This window comes from Chiloscyllium plagiosum, unplaced genomic scaffold, assembly GCF_037043375.1.
Source record: "Chiloscyllium plagiosum isolate Xiang-an unplaced genomic scaffold, Cpla_swu_hap1 HiC_scaffold_16, whole genome shotgun sequence".
NCBI classification, from domain to species: Eukaryota; Metazoa; Chordata; class Chondrichthyes; order Orectolobiformes; family Hemiscylliidae; genus Chiloscyllium; species Chiloscyllium plagiosum.
This window is the reverse complement of record NW_028270154.1, coordinates 35177578-35198613: the sequence shown is the minus strand read 5'-3', so window position 1 is coordinate 35198613 and position 21036 is coordinate 35177578. Positions and strand designations below refer to the sequence as shown.

Genomic DNA, 21036 nt, shown 5'->3' with positions numbered 1-21036 from the left:
ATGCTTTCAATTCTGATTTTTGAGTCTGATCAGAAACTGTTTGTCTTCGATCCAGTCAAAAGCTTCTACTTTATAATGCTTCTGAGGGGTTCCTGCGCTTTGTCAGAAGTTCTATCAATTATAGCTTTGAATAACATCCCCAAACAAGTCACAAAGTTAAGCTAATCAATCAACACAACAGAAAAGCAGGCTGGTTAGTGTTCAAGCTCTGAAAACTAGGAAAAGCCTTTTCCCAATTTTTAAGGGATTGCAAACTGCAGTCAGTTGAAGCAATCCTGTTCTCCTGAAGCATCTTACATGCCTAGCCATTATAATTAGGCCAATGATATCGTCCTGAGGATTTGCACATTTCTGTTGTAACCAAGTCCTCCTCCACTACACTTCTGCTGATGGAAGAGTGACAGCCTCACTTCAGTTCAAACCTGAAGAATAGCTCAGAAAGCCCAGAAATACCAGTGTCAGGATAGATGAGAATGTGAAATTTATGACCACATAGCTGGTTTAGGTGATTACTATAGATCTATTAAAGGGAAGGTGGATGAATGCATGAGGGAGAGAGTAATAGACTAGTTATGTTGTTGGGACCAGACAATGTAAGGTGGAAGATGCTATGCTATCACTTTAAGAGAGACCAGGCTAAGTCACCAGCATATAGTACATGTGAGTAGCAGTCATCACTATCTGGTTTACAGTATGTAGTGTGAGGGAGAGTTGCTGGGCTTTCCTCTAGTAGTATTTGCTGAATTTCTGTAGCAAACCTGCCTGCTGTGCAATCCCATAACAGATTTTCAAATAAACAGAAGCTATTATCAGTCCTGGTGTGACACTGGTTATTATATGAATGTAAACTCAAAGCACTCAAACACTAGATCTGTTGGGCCAAATTGTTTCTGTGCTGCAAATTCCACGTAAAAGTAAAACCAAAGCTATTAAGATTAACTTTAATAGCAGGAAATTTATTTCAAGTGAGAACTTTCAAACATATCCGCAATAACGTCATATGCAAAACTAGCCCTCACTTTGATATGTCTATGCTGTTAACCCTCCATTTCTTTCCTGTCCATTTTCTCTTTCCACCTGATAGTCTAATTGATACAGTTCTCCAAGTAGCAGTGGTCTGTGGGTAAATGAACATCTGTAATGTATGAACTTAGACAATGATCATTGGGGGCTGTTTGCCCACAGATGGCATTACACTGCAATCCTGATTCTGTCTTCAGTCCACAAAGATGCACATTTGGAAAATGTTGTTCAGCAGAGATTGGTAGTGGAAACCCAGATGAATGTTTTTCTTCCTCACTCTGGAGTGCTGTGTCAACCTGCAAAGCTCTGACTGTTGCTTTGGTTAAGATCAGCTAATTTAGCACAGATTAAGTAGGGAAGGTGGATCTAATTTGGAGCATTATTGTTTGTATGAGTCAGCCATTCAATGCCTTAATAAACTATCACCATGAAGAGAATCCAAGACAGTTACATTCCAAGTTTCCATAAAGATGTCCACGATGAGTCAAAATAAAGGTCCAGACAAAAGATGCAGGGAGCTAATTATCACACAAGGTATAATATGGAACTTTAAGCACTTCTACAACACCTACCAGAACAAATGGCATTACACTCTGATTGTAGCTATAGAACAACACTGAAAATAGACAAATACATTCACACTGACCTGAATACACGTTCCAGTCCGTTCACTGCAAAGGCTACAAGACAGAGCCCATCTGCTAGCAGGAATGTGTGACACCTTTGTAATGGGTTCCATCTTCTCAGGGCAACCTATACTTACCTAAAAAATATTGAAACACAGTAAAACGTAATTAGAGAGAGCATGCAATATTTGTGGGCATCTTTTCTTGCCTTTTTTATATTCATAGACTTAGGACCTATCTTGTTACTGTAACAGCAGAAATCTTTCCACAGCATCTACCCATATCGTGTAACTGGTCGCTACAACACGTGTGATTCAGGGAGATTCTGCAAACTGCTAAATGGTCAAAATTGGACATAGACATCACTGGTCCTAGTTTGTGGCCCGTTACTGTCATGTTTCGTACACGAATGATATAATTTCTTTTCTATCTTATTCTATTTGTCAAGCTGAATTGTAACTCAAGTTTGGCAATGTAAATCACAAAGCAAGTACTGTAAAGGATCTAAATCAGCAGCTAATTGGCATCTGACATTTTTTGACAGAAGATCAACCTAGTCTATTCAGACAACAATCCTGTAACATAGAATTGGCACTGCATTTTCTTTTGACAGACAGTGTAGCTTTTGAGAAATAAAACAGAACATACAAAAAATCGGAAATAAAACAGTAAAACTGAAAATGCAGCGAGGTCAATCAACATTTGGATGACAATTGATTTATTGCACATTTGTATTGCTTTCTAGTTTTAGTTTTACTGTAAATTTGATTAGTTTATACTTAACATACTTTCATATCTAAACCAATGGCAACTAATGCCTTTCATGAAGCAAACACTCATTTTTGTGTGGAGCACTCACAAATCAAAGTGATTTCCCACCATAACGGATCACCAGAAAACAAATCCAGAATAGATAGCACACATAGTTAAATACAGGGCAAGGTTCTCTTGACTGCTCAACTTCATACCTTAACTCTAGACTCAAGATTGTGAAATTAAACCTTCTTTTATTATTCCAGGGCAACTAATATGCCTTCAAGGTGTAATCACAGAAAGATAACAGCATAGGACGCTATGTGACCCAGTATGTCTGTGCTGGGCTTCCGAAAGAATAGCTCACTTGGTGGAACTTTCCTGCCTTTCCCTGGCAGTCCATTCTCCCTTTTCAAATAACCCATCCCTCTTGACTACCTCGATTGAACTTGCCTTCACCACACCTTCAGGCACTGCATTCCAGATCTAAGCGCTCGCTGTGTGAAAAAGCTTTCTCTCATGCTACCCTGCTCCTTTTCCAATGATTTTAAGTGCGTATCCTTTCATTCTTGATCCCTCCATCAAAAGGAAAAGTTTTTCTCCTAATCTACTCTGTCCAGACTCCTCATGATTTTAAAAATCACTGTCCAATCTCGTTTCAACCTGCTCTTGCCCTGGGAAACAGTCCCAGTGTCTCCAATTCTTCTCCATATGATAGGTTCCTTGTCCCTAGAACCATCCCTGTCAATCTTTTCTACACCCTTTCCATTGATTTCACATCCTTCCCAAAGTGTTGTGTCCAGAACTGGATGCAATACTCCAGTTCAGGCCAAAACAGAGTTATACACAAATTTAATGTAACATCCTTGGTCATGTACCGAGCCTCATTCCTGATGGGTTTATGCCTGAAATGTTGATTCTCTTTCTCCTCAGATGCTGCCTGACCGGCTGTGCTTTCCCAGCACCACACTCTTCGAGTCCTTGGTCTTGTACTGAACTTGACTACTTGTAAAGCCTAGGATACTTTATATTTTATTAACCACTTTATTGACATGTCCTTCCATCTTTAGGATTTATAAATACCTAGCTGCCTCTGTTTCTGAACCCCCTTTGGAATTATGCTTTCATTTTATATTGTCACACCATTTTTTCTACTGACTTGAATCACTTCACATTTCTCTGCATTAAATTTCACTGGCAATTTGTCCATCCATTCCACTAACCTGTCTATATGCTTTGAAATAACTATTTTTCCCCCAATTCGCTATACTTCTAAGTTTTATACTGTTTTCAAATTTTGAAATTGTTTCTTGCACACCAAAGTGTGCATTTAGGTAATTAGAAGATAAATCAGGAAGAGAAGGGTCACAACACTACTCTCTGTCGGCCCCAATACAAATTCTCCTCCAGCCCAAAGACACAGCCATCAACTGTTGTTCTTTGCTTTCAATCCTTCAGCCATATTATTACTGTGTCTTTCTTTCCCACAAGCTCTAATTTACTTCTCATTTCTGTTGTGCATTATTTAATTGAATGCCTTTTGCAAGTTCATATACATCACATCAATGGCATTGCCCTTCACCGGTATTCTGTTACCTCATCAAAAACCTGAAGCAAGTTAGTTATAACATATTTACCCTTCTCAAATCCGTGCTGGCTTTCTTTCTTAGCTGAAACATACAAGGTCCTGAGGGTGAGGTAAGGATGTTTCCTTTTGTGGAAGAAACTAGAAACAGTGGTGGCAATTTAAGAATATGGAGGGGGAATGGGTGTTCATTTAAGAAAAAGTTGGGAAATTGTATTTTTCTCTCAGAGGGCTGAGTGTCTTTGGAACTTTTTTCCTCAAAAAGAGATGAATACAGAGTCTTTGAGTGTCTTAGAGGCAGAGGTGGGCAGATTCTTGGTAAGAAAGGGAGTGAAAGGTTAGCAGGGACAAGCAGCAACATGGAATTTAGGTGACAATCCAATCAGCCACCACCTATCCTGTTAAATGGCACAACAGGCTGAAAAGGCCACTCCTGCTCCATTCCCCGAGCAATTACTCATCTTAATTCATATTATCGTTCCTAGAAGCATTCCCACCATCTTGGCTGAACTGACTACATTTGATGGCAACAATCTTTACACTATTCAGGCAATACATAAGTACCTCCAGCTCATTTTGTGTCATCTTTCTAGCCAATACACAGGAGCCAATTACTCTTCTAATAATCTAATTATAAAACACCCATGGTCTGCCTGCAATTGTTGCAATTAGAATCTGCACAACATAACTTCAGCAGAAAGATGAAACAAATGTGCAGCGATGCCTTATGGCAATAAAGATGGGTTCACTGCATGCGTGTGAATATCCTAACACTCCATCACAGAAAATGTGCAATGACAAAATATTAAGTCCTTAGACCTCCACTGGGTATAATTTATTTTAAATAAAGTGAATAAGAACCACTAGTATTTCAGTGCAAGCTCACATTCACATTTCTTCCTGATTTAGATGGGATTGTAGATACATAAAGCAATTTTATTTTTTTGCTTCCCAATTAGTTTGTGTTTATCAAACCAAGGGAAGTTTGTGCAAATATAACACATCTGTAATATTACAGGGGGCCATCAAGCCCTCCTAGAAGAGGTATTGACCTGGCAAATTCAGAGAAAAGCCTCTTGTTGAGAGAGCAGAAGAAACCTTAATCTTAAACCTCAGAAGAGTATCAATGTTGCATCAGTTTCTTTTGCTACATTAGCCACTTCTGTGGTCTCCGAATGAGATGGCGAGTTGCTATCAAATTATGAGCAGATCAGTTCTCTCATTCTCATGAGGAGAGGAGGGTTAAGACTGTCCACATTCATTTCAAATGGGACATCTGCAACCAACTGAGGGGAAATACTTCATCAGACTCAGATGAGAAAGCTGTGTGTTGAATCTGTTATATCATTTAATTCTCATGAACGCATTTATCATGCAAGGAACAGAATTTGTGAAAAAAATTCCAATAGTTTACAGAGAAAACTTTCACTTACATAGTTTCACTAACCTCTTAGTGTTTAATTCTAGAAAAACGTAACATGACCACATCATTCACAGCAATGCCAATTCTCAACTATTTTCCTATCAACTAAGTATTTATTTTACTCGTTCAACAGGAAAAGTCCTGGAGAACCCTTTGTTTCATAGTGTGATCCATAGTAGTTTGTCAAGAGCCTGCTGTTAATCTGCATGAAGATGGATGTCTTACTTCAGGTATCCATAAGGCACAGCTAACATGGACCCACTTTGTGCCACTGCGTGTTGGCTTCAAAGCACCTCCTCTCTTGGGACACAGCAAACACTTCGGCTGAACCCCCAGGGCACATGTTCGACACAACCAGCTGCCAAGGGGCACTTTCAAGATTCCATAACATGCCTGTCATGATTTAAAAAATAGCAAATGGTCAGATGTTTCCTGTGAGAACCCGAGCAAATAAACCTTTATGTAGATAACTGTGAAACTGTCATAATCAAAGTTAAAAATCACACAACACCTAGTGATGGAGCAGCGCTCCGAAAGCTAGTGCTTGCAAATAAACCTGTTGGACTATAACCTGGTGTTGTGTGATTTTTAACTTGGTCCACCCCAGTCCAACACCAGCACCTGCACATCATGTCATAATCAAGTCAGCATTCAACTGAAACCTTCATAGAATTAACCATCTTAGCTGATGTTTGAATAAGTATTTAAATGGGATACGTAAAATGAATTGGAATTTTCTTCTCACACATAACGGATAGCACTTAAATTACCTTTTTTTAAACTGGAAAGAGACAAGTTACTGTTAAGACAAACAACTGTTTATCACATATACATACTGTGAGGATAATTTCCACAGTTCTCCTGCTCTAACTTTGAAAGAGCATGCGGAATAACACAAATAGCTATCTCTGGCAAACTTCTGGAGCTTGGATCTTCTATTCAAATTATGACAGAGAACCTAAAGAAATTCAGGATGGGTGTTTTGTCAGACATCATACAAACCAGTTCGCTACTATCTGAGAATTAGCAAACTCCAGACCACTATATTTTATTTCTGAGTATTTACCACACCCGTGATGTGTGCGCGCGCAAGCAGTTGGTAATCACAGTTTAAAGGATCAAATCCTGGCATTTATCATCAAAGTAAAAGCCTAATGTTGACCTAAATCCCAAATATAGGCTTGAAACTTGATAATTTCAGAGCTCTAGCGCAAAGCAAACATTATTTAAATTTCGACAAAAGTGAAGCAATAGTACAAATGGTATGTTATTTATTGCACTCTGTCTTGCCGGTTATAGCGCAGACAGAGGTAACATGGATTACTACTAGCTTTTTTTAAATGCAAAATGTTGCACTGTTGCACATCTTCAGTGTATAGCAAGGTATGAATGGAGAGATTTGGAAACAGTGGGCAAAGTTTTGGTCAAAGTGATGTTGGAGGAAATTGTAAAGGTAAAAAGGTTACAGTTTAAGGGGCAGATGAAAGAACAAAATGATTATGACTGTTGAAAACTGAAAAAAATACACATTGCAGGAATCAAATAGTGCTGCTCTGCTTTGTCAGAGTTCTGTACTAAAGCATTCAACTTATTTAGAACTGATTAAACGGTTATGCCACTCCATTCCCTTATACATATTTTGTGGAGCTATTTGCAGTATACATTTATTTGCCAGCTGCATTTGTCGAGCGAATACCATTTAGAATCATATGACTATTTAACATAGTTAAGCCAAGTAGAGCTTTAAAATTATTTTGCTCTGGCATATCTTCAAATTAATCTAGAACTTAATGTGGGCTTCAATGAAACTAGACAGCAGTCTAAATTCAGCAGAGATTGGGGTCAAGTCTGCAATGCAAGTGGGAAAGAAACTGTGCCGCTGGTTAGTTTCATGCTGAGTGGTAGTTTGGTGGGGGGGGGGAACTACCTGTTGTTTAGGAGCTTTGAGGAAATTTGTGGTTTGTAATTACAGTAAGTACACTTTTGTACAGATTACTATTTAAGTACCTGACGAAGATCATGATGCTCCTGTGGATATACTTAATATGGGGAGGGTACAGTACAGATTCAACAGAATGACACCAGGGACTAAGGGTTAAATGCGATATTATATTGTATAAATTTAATATTGATCATGTAAAAGACATGATGCTTTCCTCCAAGACCAAGTGTCAAATGATAAGGCTTTTGTGTTTGATTTCTGGGCCTTCCTATCTTTTCCCTTACATCAGGCAGTAAAACTACACCCAGCCTCATCAAAGACTCAAGGTTCACTTACCAAAGCAGCCCCTGGTTTTAAACTCAAGGAAATGTTTAAACCACAGAGCATGACACCAAAGGTACAGAATGCAGTACTTAAGGTCAGCTCGATACTTAGACATGTTGTACAGTGTAGGGGAAACTGTGTAGAACCTTTACTTAGAAATGTTTACCAGGAGAACAAGTAAATATTGTGAATTCCATTGAACAGTAAGGATCTTATATGTTGAAAATATAGGCTTGATAGACTTAGTGGCCTTCTGTATTATCATTCTGACTGTGCATGATCATCCTACATTCTCATGTTAGATGTATATTAGGCTTTAGCGTAAAGCTCCATTGATTATGTTCCAATTTCCGAAGAGCATTCCTTTTTCTCACACCTGTTACCATTACATGTCGATGCACTTAGACTATCAAAATAAGAAGTTGTATTCATAAACATTTGCGCAACATTGAAGATATGATCAAACAACGGCATTTACCTGGTGAACGCAGATATTGCATTTGTCACAGAAAACCATCTCATTACCATCTTCTCCCTCTGGGGAACGGCAGACATCACACACCACATCCTCATCGTATTCAATCCCGAGACCCTCTTCTGTCTCAATTGCCAGGTTCATATTCTCTTGGCACTGACTTTCTAGCTCCTCAATGATCCTTTCCATCATCAGTTCATCAACTTCAAGCATTCCTGGCAAAACAAATGTAATTACTGTCTTGTTATGATGATATGGGCTTTAGCAGAGATCTTATTTTTAAATGTACTTAAGCAGCCTCTCTAATGCAGCTCACCCCTTTCCACACACACATACATTTCATCCAGCTGCAGCTACGGATACAGAAAAAGAAACCTTCTCGTTTCAATCGGTCTGTGCTGCTACATATCCTTTACCTGAGTAAATCATATTGACCCACCATGTTCTAATGTCCCTTCACCCCCTATACCCTTTCCAACCTAATGAGTACTGCCCATTTCTGCTACAACCTCTAACCCGCAAGTTTCTTTCACAGCGGCACAGCTTTGTGCAAGAAGTTTCTCTTAGCCTCTATTCAAGGTCTCTGTTCAGTTAAACTTTGTACTTATGCTCTTGAGCTCTCAGCATTGCAGTTCATCTGGATATACTGACCCTAGAGAGGGGACAGTCCAGATTCAACGGAATTACATCGGGGCTTAAAGGGTTAAGTTTCGGATTGCATAAAATGGATCATTGGATCTGGTTTTAGACATTTGTGGGTGATCTAAATCAATGCGTTTAAAATTCCAAATGAATTTACTAGGATAGATATGGAGGGTCCAAAGGGGAGATGGTGATATTATGAATGGTCTTGCAATCCAGAAGCCTAGGTTAATGTTCCGGGGACATGGGTACAAATCCCACCATGGCAACTTATGGAATTTACGTTCAATTCACAAAATCTGGAACTCTCAGCAATGAAGGCTACAATGACATGAAATCCCATCTGGTTCACTGGTGTCTGCCACTTGCTACCAGGTTCAGCCTACATGTGACTCCAGACACACAGCAACGTGAACGACACTTAACTGCCCTCTGAAATGGCTGAACAAGCCACACAGTTCAAGGGGCAATTAGAGACGGGAAACAAGTACTGACCTTCCCTATAATACCCACAACATATGAAAACATTTATTGCAATGGAGTAAACAGGTTTTCAAATAGAAATAGACACTTTTGCCACACAAAGTGTAATGGAAATCTGGAATACTTTCCACCAAGCAGCTCGAGATGCTGCTCAATGCAAGTTTTCAAGAGTAAGATACACAAGTTGCTGCAACATAACGTTACTTAAGAATACTAAGTAGAGGTGGCCAAAGAAGATTGAGAAACAAATTAGTCAAGGTCAATGAAACGGCAGAACAGCCTCAAGAGGATGAATGGCCAACTTTTGCAAGACCATATTTTAAATCCATATTCTAAAGCAGCCTTGCAATAAATAAATGAGGTATGCAGGTTCAGTTTGACTGTCTATATGTCACTTACATTTTATTCAGTGGAGACACAGGCAAAAAAAGGCAGTCAATTTAATTGTTATCAGTTTCCCTTGACAACAATTATGTTCAAATTTCTCCTGTAGTTTCTAAGGTTTTGCAATTTCCTCCTACATTTCAGGATCTGAGGATGCATACTATTAGGACCTGGAGCTTTGATTTCCTTTGGCTCAACTGTCTTTCCTGAAACATTCACCCCCTTCTGCCATTTCGCAATCAATCAAGTGCACATTCTTCTTTTCAATAAAGACCAATATGAAATATTGACTAAATAGCTCCATCCAATTTGGTGACACAGTGGTATAAAAGAGCACAGTCCTGAGACTCCATCAAGTCTCATATGATCAGAACAAACAAAGGCAAGGGAATCTCCTGTTGATTGCCATGGATGTCTTCTCTGACCCCTCCCTCCACTCAACTGACAAATCAACACTCCTCCATGTTGAACACCATTTGGAAGAAGCACTGAAGGTGATAAATACATTGAATGTACTCTAGGTGGAGGACTTCAACATCCATCGCCAAGAATCACTCAGTGGCACCACTATTGACTGAGCGTGCAGAGTCCTAAAGGGCATAGCTGCTAGACCAGGTCAGCAGCAGGTGGTGAGCGAATCAACAAAGAGGAAAAACCTATTTGACTTTGTCCTCACCAATCTACCTGCCGAAGATGTGTCTGTCCATGACACTATCAACTGGAGTGATCCCTGCACTGTTTTTGTGGAGACAACGTTCTATGTTCATAACTGAGGATGATCTCCGAGATACTGTGGGGCATTGCTACCATGTTAAATAGGACAGATTTTGTCTTGACCCACCAATTTGAAGCTGGGTACCCATAAGATGCTGTGGGTCATTGGCCGTAGCAGAATTCAATTCAATCACAATGTATTACCTGGCCTGGAATATCCCTCAAGACCAAGGATCAATCCTGGCTCAACAAAGAGTGCGGGGCGGCATGCCAGGAGCAGTACCAAAAAAGAAAAATGAGGTGTCAATCCAGTGAAGCTATAACACAGGATCAATTGTGGGACAAACAACATAGGAAGCAAGTGATTGGCAGAAGTAAGCAATCCCACACCCAGTCTTGCCACATCCAATCACGAATGGTGATGATCAATTAAGCAACAAATAGGAGGAGGAATTTCCACAAATATTCACAAAATCAATGATGGGATTACCCAAGATATCAGTGCAAAAATCAAGGCTGAGAGGCAGTTGCAGTCACTTTCAGCCAGAAGTGCAGGGTGGGTGATCCATCCCAGCCTTGTCCAGAGGTCCCATATATCAGATGCCAGTCTTGGGTAAGTTTGATTCACTCAATTAATCTCAGTAAATAGCTGAAGACACCAAATACTGCTAAGGTTATGGGTTCTGACAACATTCTGGCAATTGTACTCAAGATTTGTGTTCCTGAACTAGCCCCAATTAAACCACTCTAGTACAGCGACAACATCGGCATCAACTGACAATGAGGAAAATTGCTCAGGTACGTCTACAACAAGCAGGATAAATCCAACCCACCCAATTACTGTGACCTCAGTCTACTGTTGATCATCTGCAAAATCATGGAAGGGGTCACTGGCAGCATTATCAAGCAGCACCTACACAGCAATAGCCTGCTTACCAATGCTCAGTTTAGATTCCATCAGTGTTGGTGGAAGATGAAGTCTCTATGTCCTGGCCCATACCTTTGGTATTCTCAATGCTGATTAACAGTCTAGACTTGTTGCAGAGCCGAAGAGAACTGGTCTAGAAGTTGTTGCAAATGAACTTCAGTATAGTATGCTAGAGTAGCGTTATCAGCAAACAGCAACTCATGCACTTGGACATTATGCACTTGGACCTTAGCATGTAATGTTGCCAGACTGAACAGCTTGCCATGTACGTGGACTCTTGTGTTGAGCCTCTGCAATTGCTCAAAAACAGCACAAAGAAGAATTTGCCAGAGAATTTGTATCAGGATGCAGCCCTGCTTTACCCCGTTGCCGATCTTGAAAGTGTCTGATGTTGCTTCATTGTATTAGAGAGAATTGTATCGTGCTCTCATACCAAGATAATAATGAGCAGCCTATTTCTGCAGTAGTTTGAAGAATCCTGCTTTGTTGCTGAGATCAAAAGCCTTGAGGAGGTAATTGAAAGGAATGAAGAGTGGTCTGTGGTGCTCAATGCTGTTATGTAACAGCCAAAGTGAGAAAACCATATTGACTGTTGATCTGCCTGCTCTGAAACTACAATGCAACTCAGACTAGATGCTTGACAGAAGGGCCTGCAATCTGGTAAAAGTAACAGAAACAAAGATCTTGCTGACAATTCTTTGCAACAGTTACTGAGAAATCTCCAGCACCTTGTGTTTTGGTTTTAATTTCAGATCGCCAGCATTTGTAGAATTTTGCTTTTGTTTGAGTGTTTAATCCACTGCCATTTCTCCTCCAAGTATGTTCACTTTGAAGAAGTTCTGCTTTTCTCTCATAAGGATTTCTGTTTTAGTCTATTGGTTCTTTCACATCCATTGCTTTCTATCTCCCTCCTGGTGTTTCATGAACTGTTTACCAAAACTTGCTTTCATGGCCACATCTCCTTCCTTTGTGACTGTCTCTGGTTCCATCTTACCCAGCATAGATTTCAACTGAGACGCCAATTTTCATGTTTCAAATCTACTCAGGCTCGGTTTCTGTATGACATCCAATGCAGCTTGGTCAGTTACTCCCACCACATCCCAAGTTCCACACTTGGTGCCATGCACCAGCTCTACCTCTCTCTTCATCAGCACTGCCTCACACTAAGTCTTAGCTGTCCTGGCCACCAGTTCCATTTCATTCTTTGTCTCATTTGACATCTTAACAAGAAACTTTCTCTCTTCCTTTCAGGTGTGAAGGAACACAAAACTCAGGTACTGATGCCCCTCTGGATTCTTCCTCGCCCGCCCCTTCGCTCTGACTCCATCCCTTCTTCCTATTTCACCTCTTGTCCTGTATTTGTTCTTTCAACTAAGATTCAGACCAGGCTCAAAAAGCTAGTTTTGTTTTTCTCTCTCTACAGATACTGCCAGACTTGCTGAGTTCCTCTAGCATTTTCTGTTCTTAATTCAGACTTCCAGCATCTTGCTTTTTTTTTTATCTGAGCATTTTTCTGACCTCTTTTCCCGAAACAGCGAGTGCAGAATTATAGATGGTGGTGTGCAAATGACCCAACTTTGACACAGCATTCTGGCCATGAACACTTATGTCTATAACAGTGTGATCGAAGATGCTGAGGAACTCCTGGGTCCTTCCTGGGTCAGCAACAATGGCATTTTGATCCAATGAGTGGGACAGTTTTGTTGGGTGAAGCCTAACTTTGCTACACACCAGGGAGTGGCCAATGTCATAATCAGCGCTGAGATAGCTAGGAGTGATGAAGAGACTGTTCAGCATGATGGGTTGGATGTCAGTGGTATGGACTTGATTTTTCCAGGAAACCTTGTGGCATAGCTTGACTTGGAAAGTGCTGTTTGTCATAGGCCCATGGTAACTGCATAGCCCCACTAACCTCAGTCTATTTTCATTCATGTTGCTGATTCCTTTGTGTCCTATGGACATTGACCAAGCTTTATAATGGGCATCCACACTTGCACTCTAGTCTCCTAAAAGGTACAGTGTCTCAGTGCTTGGAACTCTGCTGAAGGCAGGACCAAATGTCAGGATCTGATCCTGGATCTCAGGAACAGAGAGGTGTGTCATGGCACTTGAGATTAACAAAGTTTATGCTTATTGATAAGAGCTTGAGGCTGTTGAAGATGTCAGCAAAAAGGGTTAGTGTTTGTATTTACTGTGAAACATGCTACAGACTCCTGCTGGGTTTTCACCTGCTATAAAAACATGTGGTCTTTCTCTTTCATAAAGCCATTTCGAGGAGTCTAGTTTCCTGCAGCCAGCACCATGTCCACACTGGACCTTATAAGTTCTTTCTTGATCACAGCTGTTACATGGGTCATTATCCTGCAGAAAGTTGTTGCCAAGTCTAGGGTGTGCAGTCTCTACATTCCAGTTTGTGATACAAACAACTAGGGTCCCCTTTGTTGAGGGTGTCTTGCCTGGTTCATCCATGGTTGAATCGCCTGTTGAGAAGTGACGTTCTAAGCTCCAAGCACCCAGTAAGCAAGCAGACCATGGCAAGACAGCACCTTACTGACTGAGGACTTCTCAGCTTGAGGAAGGCAGTAATGATCTGATGAGAGATGATCATTTCTCCCATCAGGGGAAGTAACGCTGAATGTTCAGACTGTACACTAATCGGGTAACAGCTTAAAACCAGAAACTCTTGCTTCTTATGGTGTGCCAGTGTTATGCCTTGAAGTTCATGTGTCCTATCAACAATGTATGAAGATGCTGGGTTGGTACTTCATGCCGTTTAGAAGGATGAGGGGGCATCTCATTGGAACTGAAAAAATACTGAGAAGCCTAGATAGAGTGGGCATGGAAAAGATATTTCCTATAATAGGAGGGACTAGGGCCCAAAGGCACATCTTCAGAGTAAAGGAATTACCATTTAGAACTGACAGGGAGGAATTTCTTCAACTAGAGGGTGGCGAATCTGGGGAACTCATTGCCGTAGAGGACTGGGGAAAGTCTAGTCATTGGGTGTCTTTAAGACTGAGATGGATAGGTTCTTGATAGGTAAGGGGATCAAGGGTTACCAGGAGAAGGCAGGAGAATGGGGTTGAGAAACATCAGCCATGGCAGAACAGACTCGATGAGCCAAATGGCCTCGTTCTGTCCTATTTCTTATGATCTTAAGGGTGCAGGCACAATAAAACAGAGTGAGGATCCCAAGTTGCCCAAGCATCAGTATTCTTCTCTTGGCATTGCTAGTATTGTTTAGAGGGAAGGATATAAACAGCACCGTTCGTATGCCGGTTCTGTTATGGGAGTTGCCAGCAAAAGTGCCTGATAACTGAGATGACTTCAGTCTGGATTTACCGTCAAGGCCTTACTCCCATCATCTCCTCTCCCCAACCCAAAAAGCAGTGAGGTTATTTAATCACAGTTAGGGGCCCGCTTTGGGGGCACCAGGGTAGAACCATACACCAGTGGGTCTTAGTGTTACAATCAGGAAGGCGCGGGCCTCCTCAGACACTCCTGTGGTTAGATTCACGACACCATGAGGTCTATTTCATCTGTCACTCCAGAGGGGCACTGCACAGGGTTAGCCGAAGGAAAGTATGTAGAAATTTATATACTCAATTCTCTTTTGAGTAATACTTAACTTTCACCACTGGCTACCAATATGGGAGTGAGGGGTGAAAAACATGATCCACCATCCACTATACTAACACACAACCCAAAGAATTACAATGAAAGAGAGAAAAGGTCATTCAGTCCATCAAGCACAGTCCTTAATTAAACCCATTCATGGCACAAAAGCAGATCATTACAACTCACTAACAGTCAATGTGTTACACTGATTGTACTCAACACATGGCTCGTAATTCTGATTCTATTACAATTGCTTGAAGTAATTTTCAAACATTGTCTGATGAGACACATAATTGAATTGGTTGCCCAGCCTTCCTGTCACAAACTTCAACACATTTAATTTATCACTCTCCAAGGAATTTACAGCATGGTTTAATCATAGTAGCTGTGAAGTATTAAATCAAATGTCTGCTAAAAATAAGACTACTTCTTATAATTATTCACAATCTAACACAGTCAGAACAATAAAACTGAACTAATACTAGGCTTGACTAAAACTGATTCTAATCTACTTTCTGATATCTCAATTTACAAACTCTACTTTTCCTCTTATAGTTCTTTAGTATAATATAACATAAAACGTCGAACATTACAATGCAGCACAGGCCCTTTAACCCTTGGTTATACCACCCTCTGAAGCCCATCTATCCTACACAATTCTATTCTTGTCCATATGCCTATCCAATGATCATTTAAATGCCCATAATGTTGGTGAGTGTACTGTTACAGGCAGTGCGTTCCACACCCCTACTACTCTGAGTTAAGAAACTATCTCTGATATCTGTCCAATATCTATCACCCCTCAAGTTGAAGCTATGTCTCCTCGTGCTAACCATCACCATCCGAGGAAAAAGGCTCTCACTGTCCACCCAATCTAACCCTCTGAATATCTTATATGTCTCAACTAAATCACCTCTCAACCTTCTTCTCTCTAACGAAAACAGCCTCAAGTCCCTCAACCTTTCCTCGTAAGACTTTCCCTCCATACCAAGCAACATCCTAGTAAATCGCCTCTGAACCCTTTCCAAAGCTTCCACATCTGTCCTATAATGCAGTGACCAGAACTGTTAGCAACACTCCAAGTGCGGCCACACCAGAGTTTTGTACAGCTGCAGCATGACCTCATGGTTCCAAAACTCAATCCTTCTACCAATAAAAGCTAATACACCGCATGCCTTCTTAACAACCCTATCAACCTGGGTGGCAACTTTGAGGGATCTATGTACCTGGACACTGAGATCCCTCTGCTCATCAATACCACTCAGAATCTGACCATTCGCCCAGTACTCTGCATTCCTGTTGGTCCTTTCAAAGTGAATCACCTCACACTTTTCTGCATTAAAATCCATTTGCCACCTCTCAACCCAGCTCTGCAGCTTAGCTATGTCCCTCTGTAACCTACCACATCCTTTAGCACTGTGCACAACTGTACCGACTTTAGTGTCATCCACAACTTTATTAACACACCCTCTACACCCTCATCCAGGTTGTTTATAAAAACGACAAACAGCATTGGCCCCAAAACAGATCCTTGTGGTACACTGAACTCCAGGATGAACATTTCCTATCAACCACTATCCTCTGTCTTCTTTCAGCTAGCCAAATTCTGGTACAAACCGCCAAATCACCCTCAATCCCGTGCCTCTGTATTTTATGCAGTAGCCTACCATGGGGAACCTAATCAAACACCTTACTGAAATCCATATATACCACATCAACGGCTTTACCCTCATCCTCCTGTTTGGTCATCTTCTCAAAGAACTCAATAAGGTTTGTGAGGCACAATCTACTCTTCACAAAACAGTGTTAACTATCCTAATCAACTTATTCCTTTCCAGAGAATTATAAATCCTGTCTCTTATAACGTTTTCCAACACTTTACCTACAACCAAAGTAATGCTCACACCTTTATAATTACCAGGGTTGTCTGTACTCCCCTTCTTGAACAAGGGAACAACAGTTGCTATCCTCCAGTCTTCTGACACTATTCTGTAGACAATGATGACATAAAGATCAAAACCAAAGGTGCGGCAATCTCCTCCCGGGCTTCCTAGAGAATCTGTAAATCCTATCCAACCTGAGGGGTTTATCTATTTTCACACTTTCCAGAATTTCTCAAACCTCCTCCTTAAGAACCTCAATCCCATCTAGTCTGGTAGCCTGTTCCTCAGTATTCTCCTTGACAACATTTTCTTTTTCCACTGTGAATATTGACGAAAAATATTCATTTAGCGCTTTCCCTATCTTCTCTGACTCCACGCACAACTTCCCACTACTGTGCTTGATTGGCCCTAATCTTACTCTAGTCATTCTTTTATCCCTCATATACCTATAGAAAGCTTTACGGCTTTCCTGATCCTATCTGCCAACAACTTCTCGTAGCCCCTCCTCACTCGTCATAGCTCTCTCTTTAGGTCTTTCCTGGCTATCTTGTAACTCTCAAGCATCCTAACTGAGCCATCACATCTCATCCTAACATGAGCCTTCTTTTTCCTCTTGACAAGAGATTCAAATTCCTTCGTAAACCACAGCTCTTGCGCTCGACAGGTACATACTTATCAAGTGTGACACACTGTAATTGTTCCTTGAATACGCTCTACATTTCCATTGTGCTCATGGCCTGCAGTTTCCTTCCCAATCCTATGCATCCTAAATCTTGTCTAATTGCATTGTAATTGCCTTTCCCCAGCTGTAGCTCTTGCCCTCTGGTGCATACCTATCCCTTTCCATTGCTAAAGTAAACATAACTGAATTGTGGTCACTATCACGAAAGTGCTCACCTACCTCCAAATGTAACACCTGGCTGGGTTCATTACCCAGTACCAAATCCAGTGTGGTCTTGTCCTTGTTGGCCTGTCTACAGAATGTGTCAGAAAACCCTCTTGAACACAATGGACAAAACCTGACCCATTTAAAGTACTTGAACTACAGTATTCCCAGTCAATATTTGGAATGTCGAGTCCACCATAACAACTAGCCTGTCACTCCCACTCCTATCGAGAATCATATTTGCAATCCTTTCCTCTCAATCTCTGGAACAGTTCGGATGCCTATAGAAAACTCCCAAGAAGGTAACCTCTCCTTTCTTGTTTCAATTGACGAGTCCTCAAACTTCCTTTCTGCAGCCGTAATACTGTCCTGAGTAGGTAACAAAAAGTAGGTGAAACAATATTTAAGTTAGGAGCAGGTTCTTCTACTTTATAAATATTCAAAGAATCTGCTTCCACCACTGTTTGAGGAAGAGAGTTCCAAAAACTTACATGAGAAAACATTTTTCCTCATCTCTGTTTTGAATGGAAAAACCCATATCTTGAAACAGTCACCATTATTTCTGGATTCTGCCACAAGAGAAAACGAATCTTCCATATGCACCCTGTCAAGACTCCTCAGGATCTTATACATTTCAATTAAATAAATTTACCCTTCTAAACTCCAGCAAAAGGAAGCCTAACCTGTCCAACCTTTCCTCATAACACAACCCACTCATTCCAGGTATCAGTCTAGCAAACTTTCTCTGAACGGTTTCTGATGCACTTACATCCTTCCATAAGTAAGGTGACTAATACTGCACAAAATACTCCAGATGTGGTCTCATCAGTACTATGTACAACTGAACCATAACCTGCTTACAGTCAGTTCTGTTATAACTAGTAGTTCTCGTGCAATCTCGTGTTATAAGAAAATCGTATTATAGCAGCACCATTTAAACAAATGGGGTTGGAATCACATTATAACCAATACACGCTTTAAAAGTTTGTTCTTTAGAAACAGTATTCCCAATTTGTCAATCGCGTTACAGCAAATTTGCATTAACGAAACACACATTATCGCAGAACAACCTGTACTTATGTACACAATTCCCTCGCAATAAATAAGAACATCCAATTAGCTTTCCCAATTACTTGTTGTACCTGTACCATTTCAACATTTTAATATTGGATATCCAGGGATGTTTGAAATTAGATTTCAAAAGACTGAAATGGCCATGCAATTCGTTACATGGTACAGTTTGTTTCTTTTTGAAAATATTCATTTTTTATTTAAAAAACTGAACGTTATAAATCACACAATGACTTCTAACTACGTGACACTGTAAATGAGCCAAATAGCTTCTACAACACTTCCATGCATCACTTCAAGCACTTTTACCAGTTGATGCCAAAGTGCTCCAAAAACATTACCTAAACAGTCTCAGCTTTGAAAATCAATCACAGTCAGTGGTGTGTTCTGGTCATGTCAGAAACCATGCCTTGTTCCTTGCATTAAAGATCAACAGCAGTCAAGTGCAAATTGCATCCAGTAGTTTGGGATTCTTGACACAATTTATTCGGAACAAAATTATTGCACTGAAATACTGTAGGCAATTATTAACCAGGGCATTTATTAAAACACAACGTGAATGCATAGTAAATACAATGTTACTGGAAGAGTCAGCAGATAATGGCAATGTCTCGGGACTATATTCCCCACAGGTCCAGGCAAATGAATTAGGGGCAAGGGTTCAAATCTCATCAAGGCAGCTGATGGAATTTAAATTCACTTAATGAAAATGGAATTGAAAACTAGTCTCAGCACTGGGTGTCCGTGAAACTCTCATCAATTGTGGTTTAAAATAAAAAGTTCATTAGGGAAGGAAATCCACCCTTCTTACTTCATGAGGCCTACAAGTGACTCCACACCCATGGCAATGCCCTCTGAAATGATGGAGTATGTCTTTCTATTGAAGGACAATTAGGGATTAGCAACAAATTCTGGTTTTACCAGAGAAGTCTATGTGCAATGAACGAATAAAATAAGTTGAAGACTCTAAGTGAATCTTATGTCAACCAATGTCCAAAGAAAAGGAAAGAAATTAAATTTTAATTCCTGGACATTGCCAACATCTTCAGTAGCAACCAATAAAATTGCAGTTTTTGAAGGAAACTTTAGATTTTCTGGTAAATTGCTTAACTGGAAATGATTATCAGGGAATAACATCATCTTAATTCTCAAGGGATGTTTACAGACTCAAGATCATTGGACACAGCAGACACTGAGACTTACAGCTCTCCATGAGGTTGGCACATGGTAACTTCCCAAATGATGTCTTAGTTACAATACCAAGGAACTCTCTGGTTTTATCTTTTCTGGTTCCCACCTATTCAGTCTATATTTATCATTATGAAATGACAACGTTATGACAAGGCAAAGCATCCTTACCTGATCACACTAATTATTTTTCTATAAAATTCAGGTCAAACATAATCTTGCATCCCTGGTCTGCAACTCACCTTCTTTTACGTGATACAAAACCATGCATCATATTTCAATCAGAAACAGAACATGAATATTTAGGAGGAGTCAGTGCAGTATAAATGAAGACAGATCCAACTTACTCTCTCATATATATAAAAATCCCAAGCCAGGTACAAAATTCATATTGTTCTAAGCTCATTGTTGCTTTGGAAGATGCAATGACCCAAAGTGATACTGTATTTCCCATGACGATACTGCAGAATTCAACCATTCAGAGGGTATTTGAGTAGAGGTGCAATTACTTAATTGGAGCTGTAACAGCTAAGATACATCATTCCTTAACTATTACCAATTAACTAATTGTGCTTCACTAGCAATGTTTTCTGCCACAGCACTTCCACAGAGTAATATGTAATTAGCACGACAAAGTGCAAACTGCTTAATTACTTTGCGTTATTAATTAGAAAAATATGACAATCAACAATCTAGTTAATAACCAGATAAATATCTGATGAGACTTCCCTTTTCAGGAAAATATTCTGAACAATACATCAGGTGACAGTTGAGTGCTTGGAGATGACTTGTTGCTTGTGATAGTGAAAGGATCTAATTGGAATGAGTAGTATCATAGAGGATAATGAAAGCATATTAAATGCATTGCCATGAGTGGTAATTTTCTCTCGTAAATTAATACCAAAGCATTAGAGTCATAGCTATAGAGTCATATAGCATGGAAACAAACCCTTCGGTCAAACCAGCCCATAATCCCAAACTAAACTAGCCTCACCTTCCTTCGTTTGGCCTATATCGCTCCGAACGTTTCTTACTCATGTACTTATTCAAATGTCTTATAAGTGTTCAAACTGTACCCACGTCTACCA

At 40.2% G+C, this 21036-nt stretch overlaps 1 protein-coding gene across 8 annotated transcripts in view; it reads right to left on the bottom strand.

The window, feature by feature from the left end:
• Positions 1–21036, bottom strand: part of jade2 (jade family PHD finger 2) — a 207523-nt gene that overhangs the window by 81084 nt on the left and 105403 nt on the right. For all 8 annotated transcript variants that reach the window (XM_087995275.1, XM_087995282.1, XM_087995276.1 and 5 more), the window contains 3 exons: positions 8155–8366; positions 5636–5803; positions 1670–1786 (listed from right to left, as the gene is read on the bottom strand). In XM_087995275.1, the coding sequence (XP_087851401.1) occupies positions 1670–1786; positions 5636–5803; positions 8155–8366 (497 nt within the window). The remainder of the gene's footprint in view (positions 1–1669; positions 1787–5635; positions 5804–8154; positions 8367–21036) is intronic.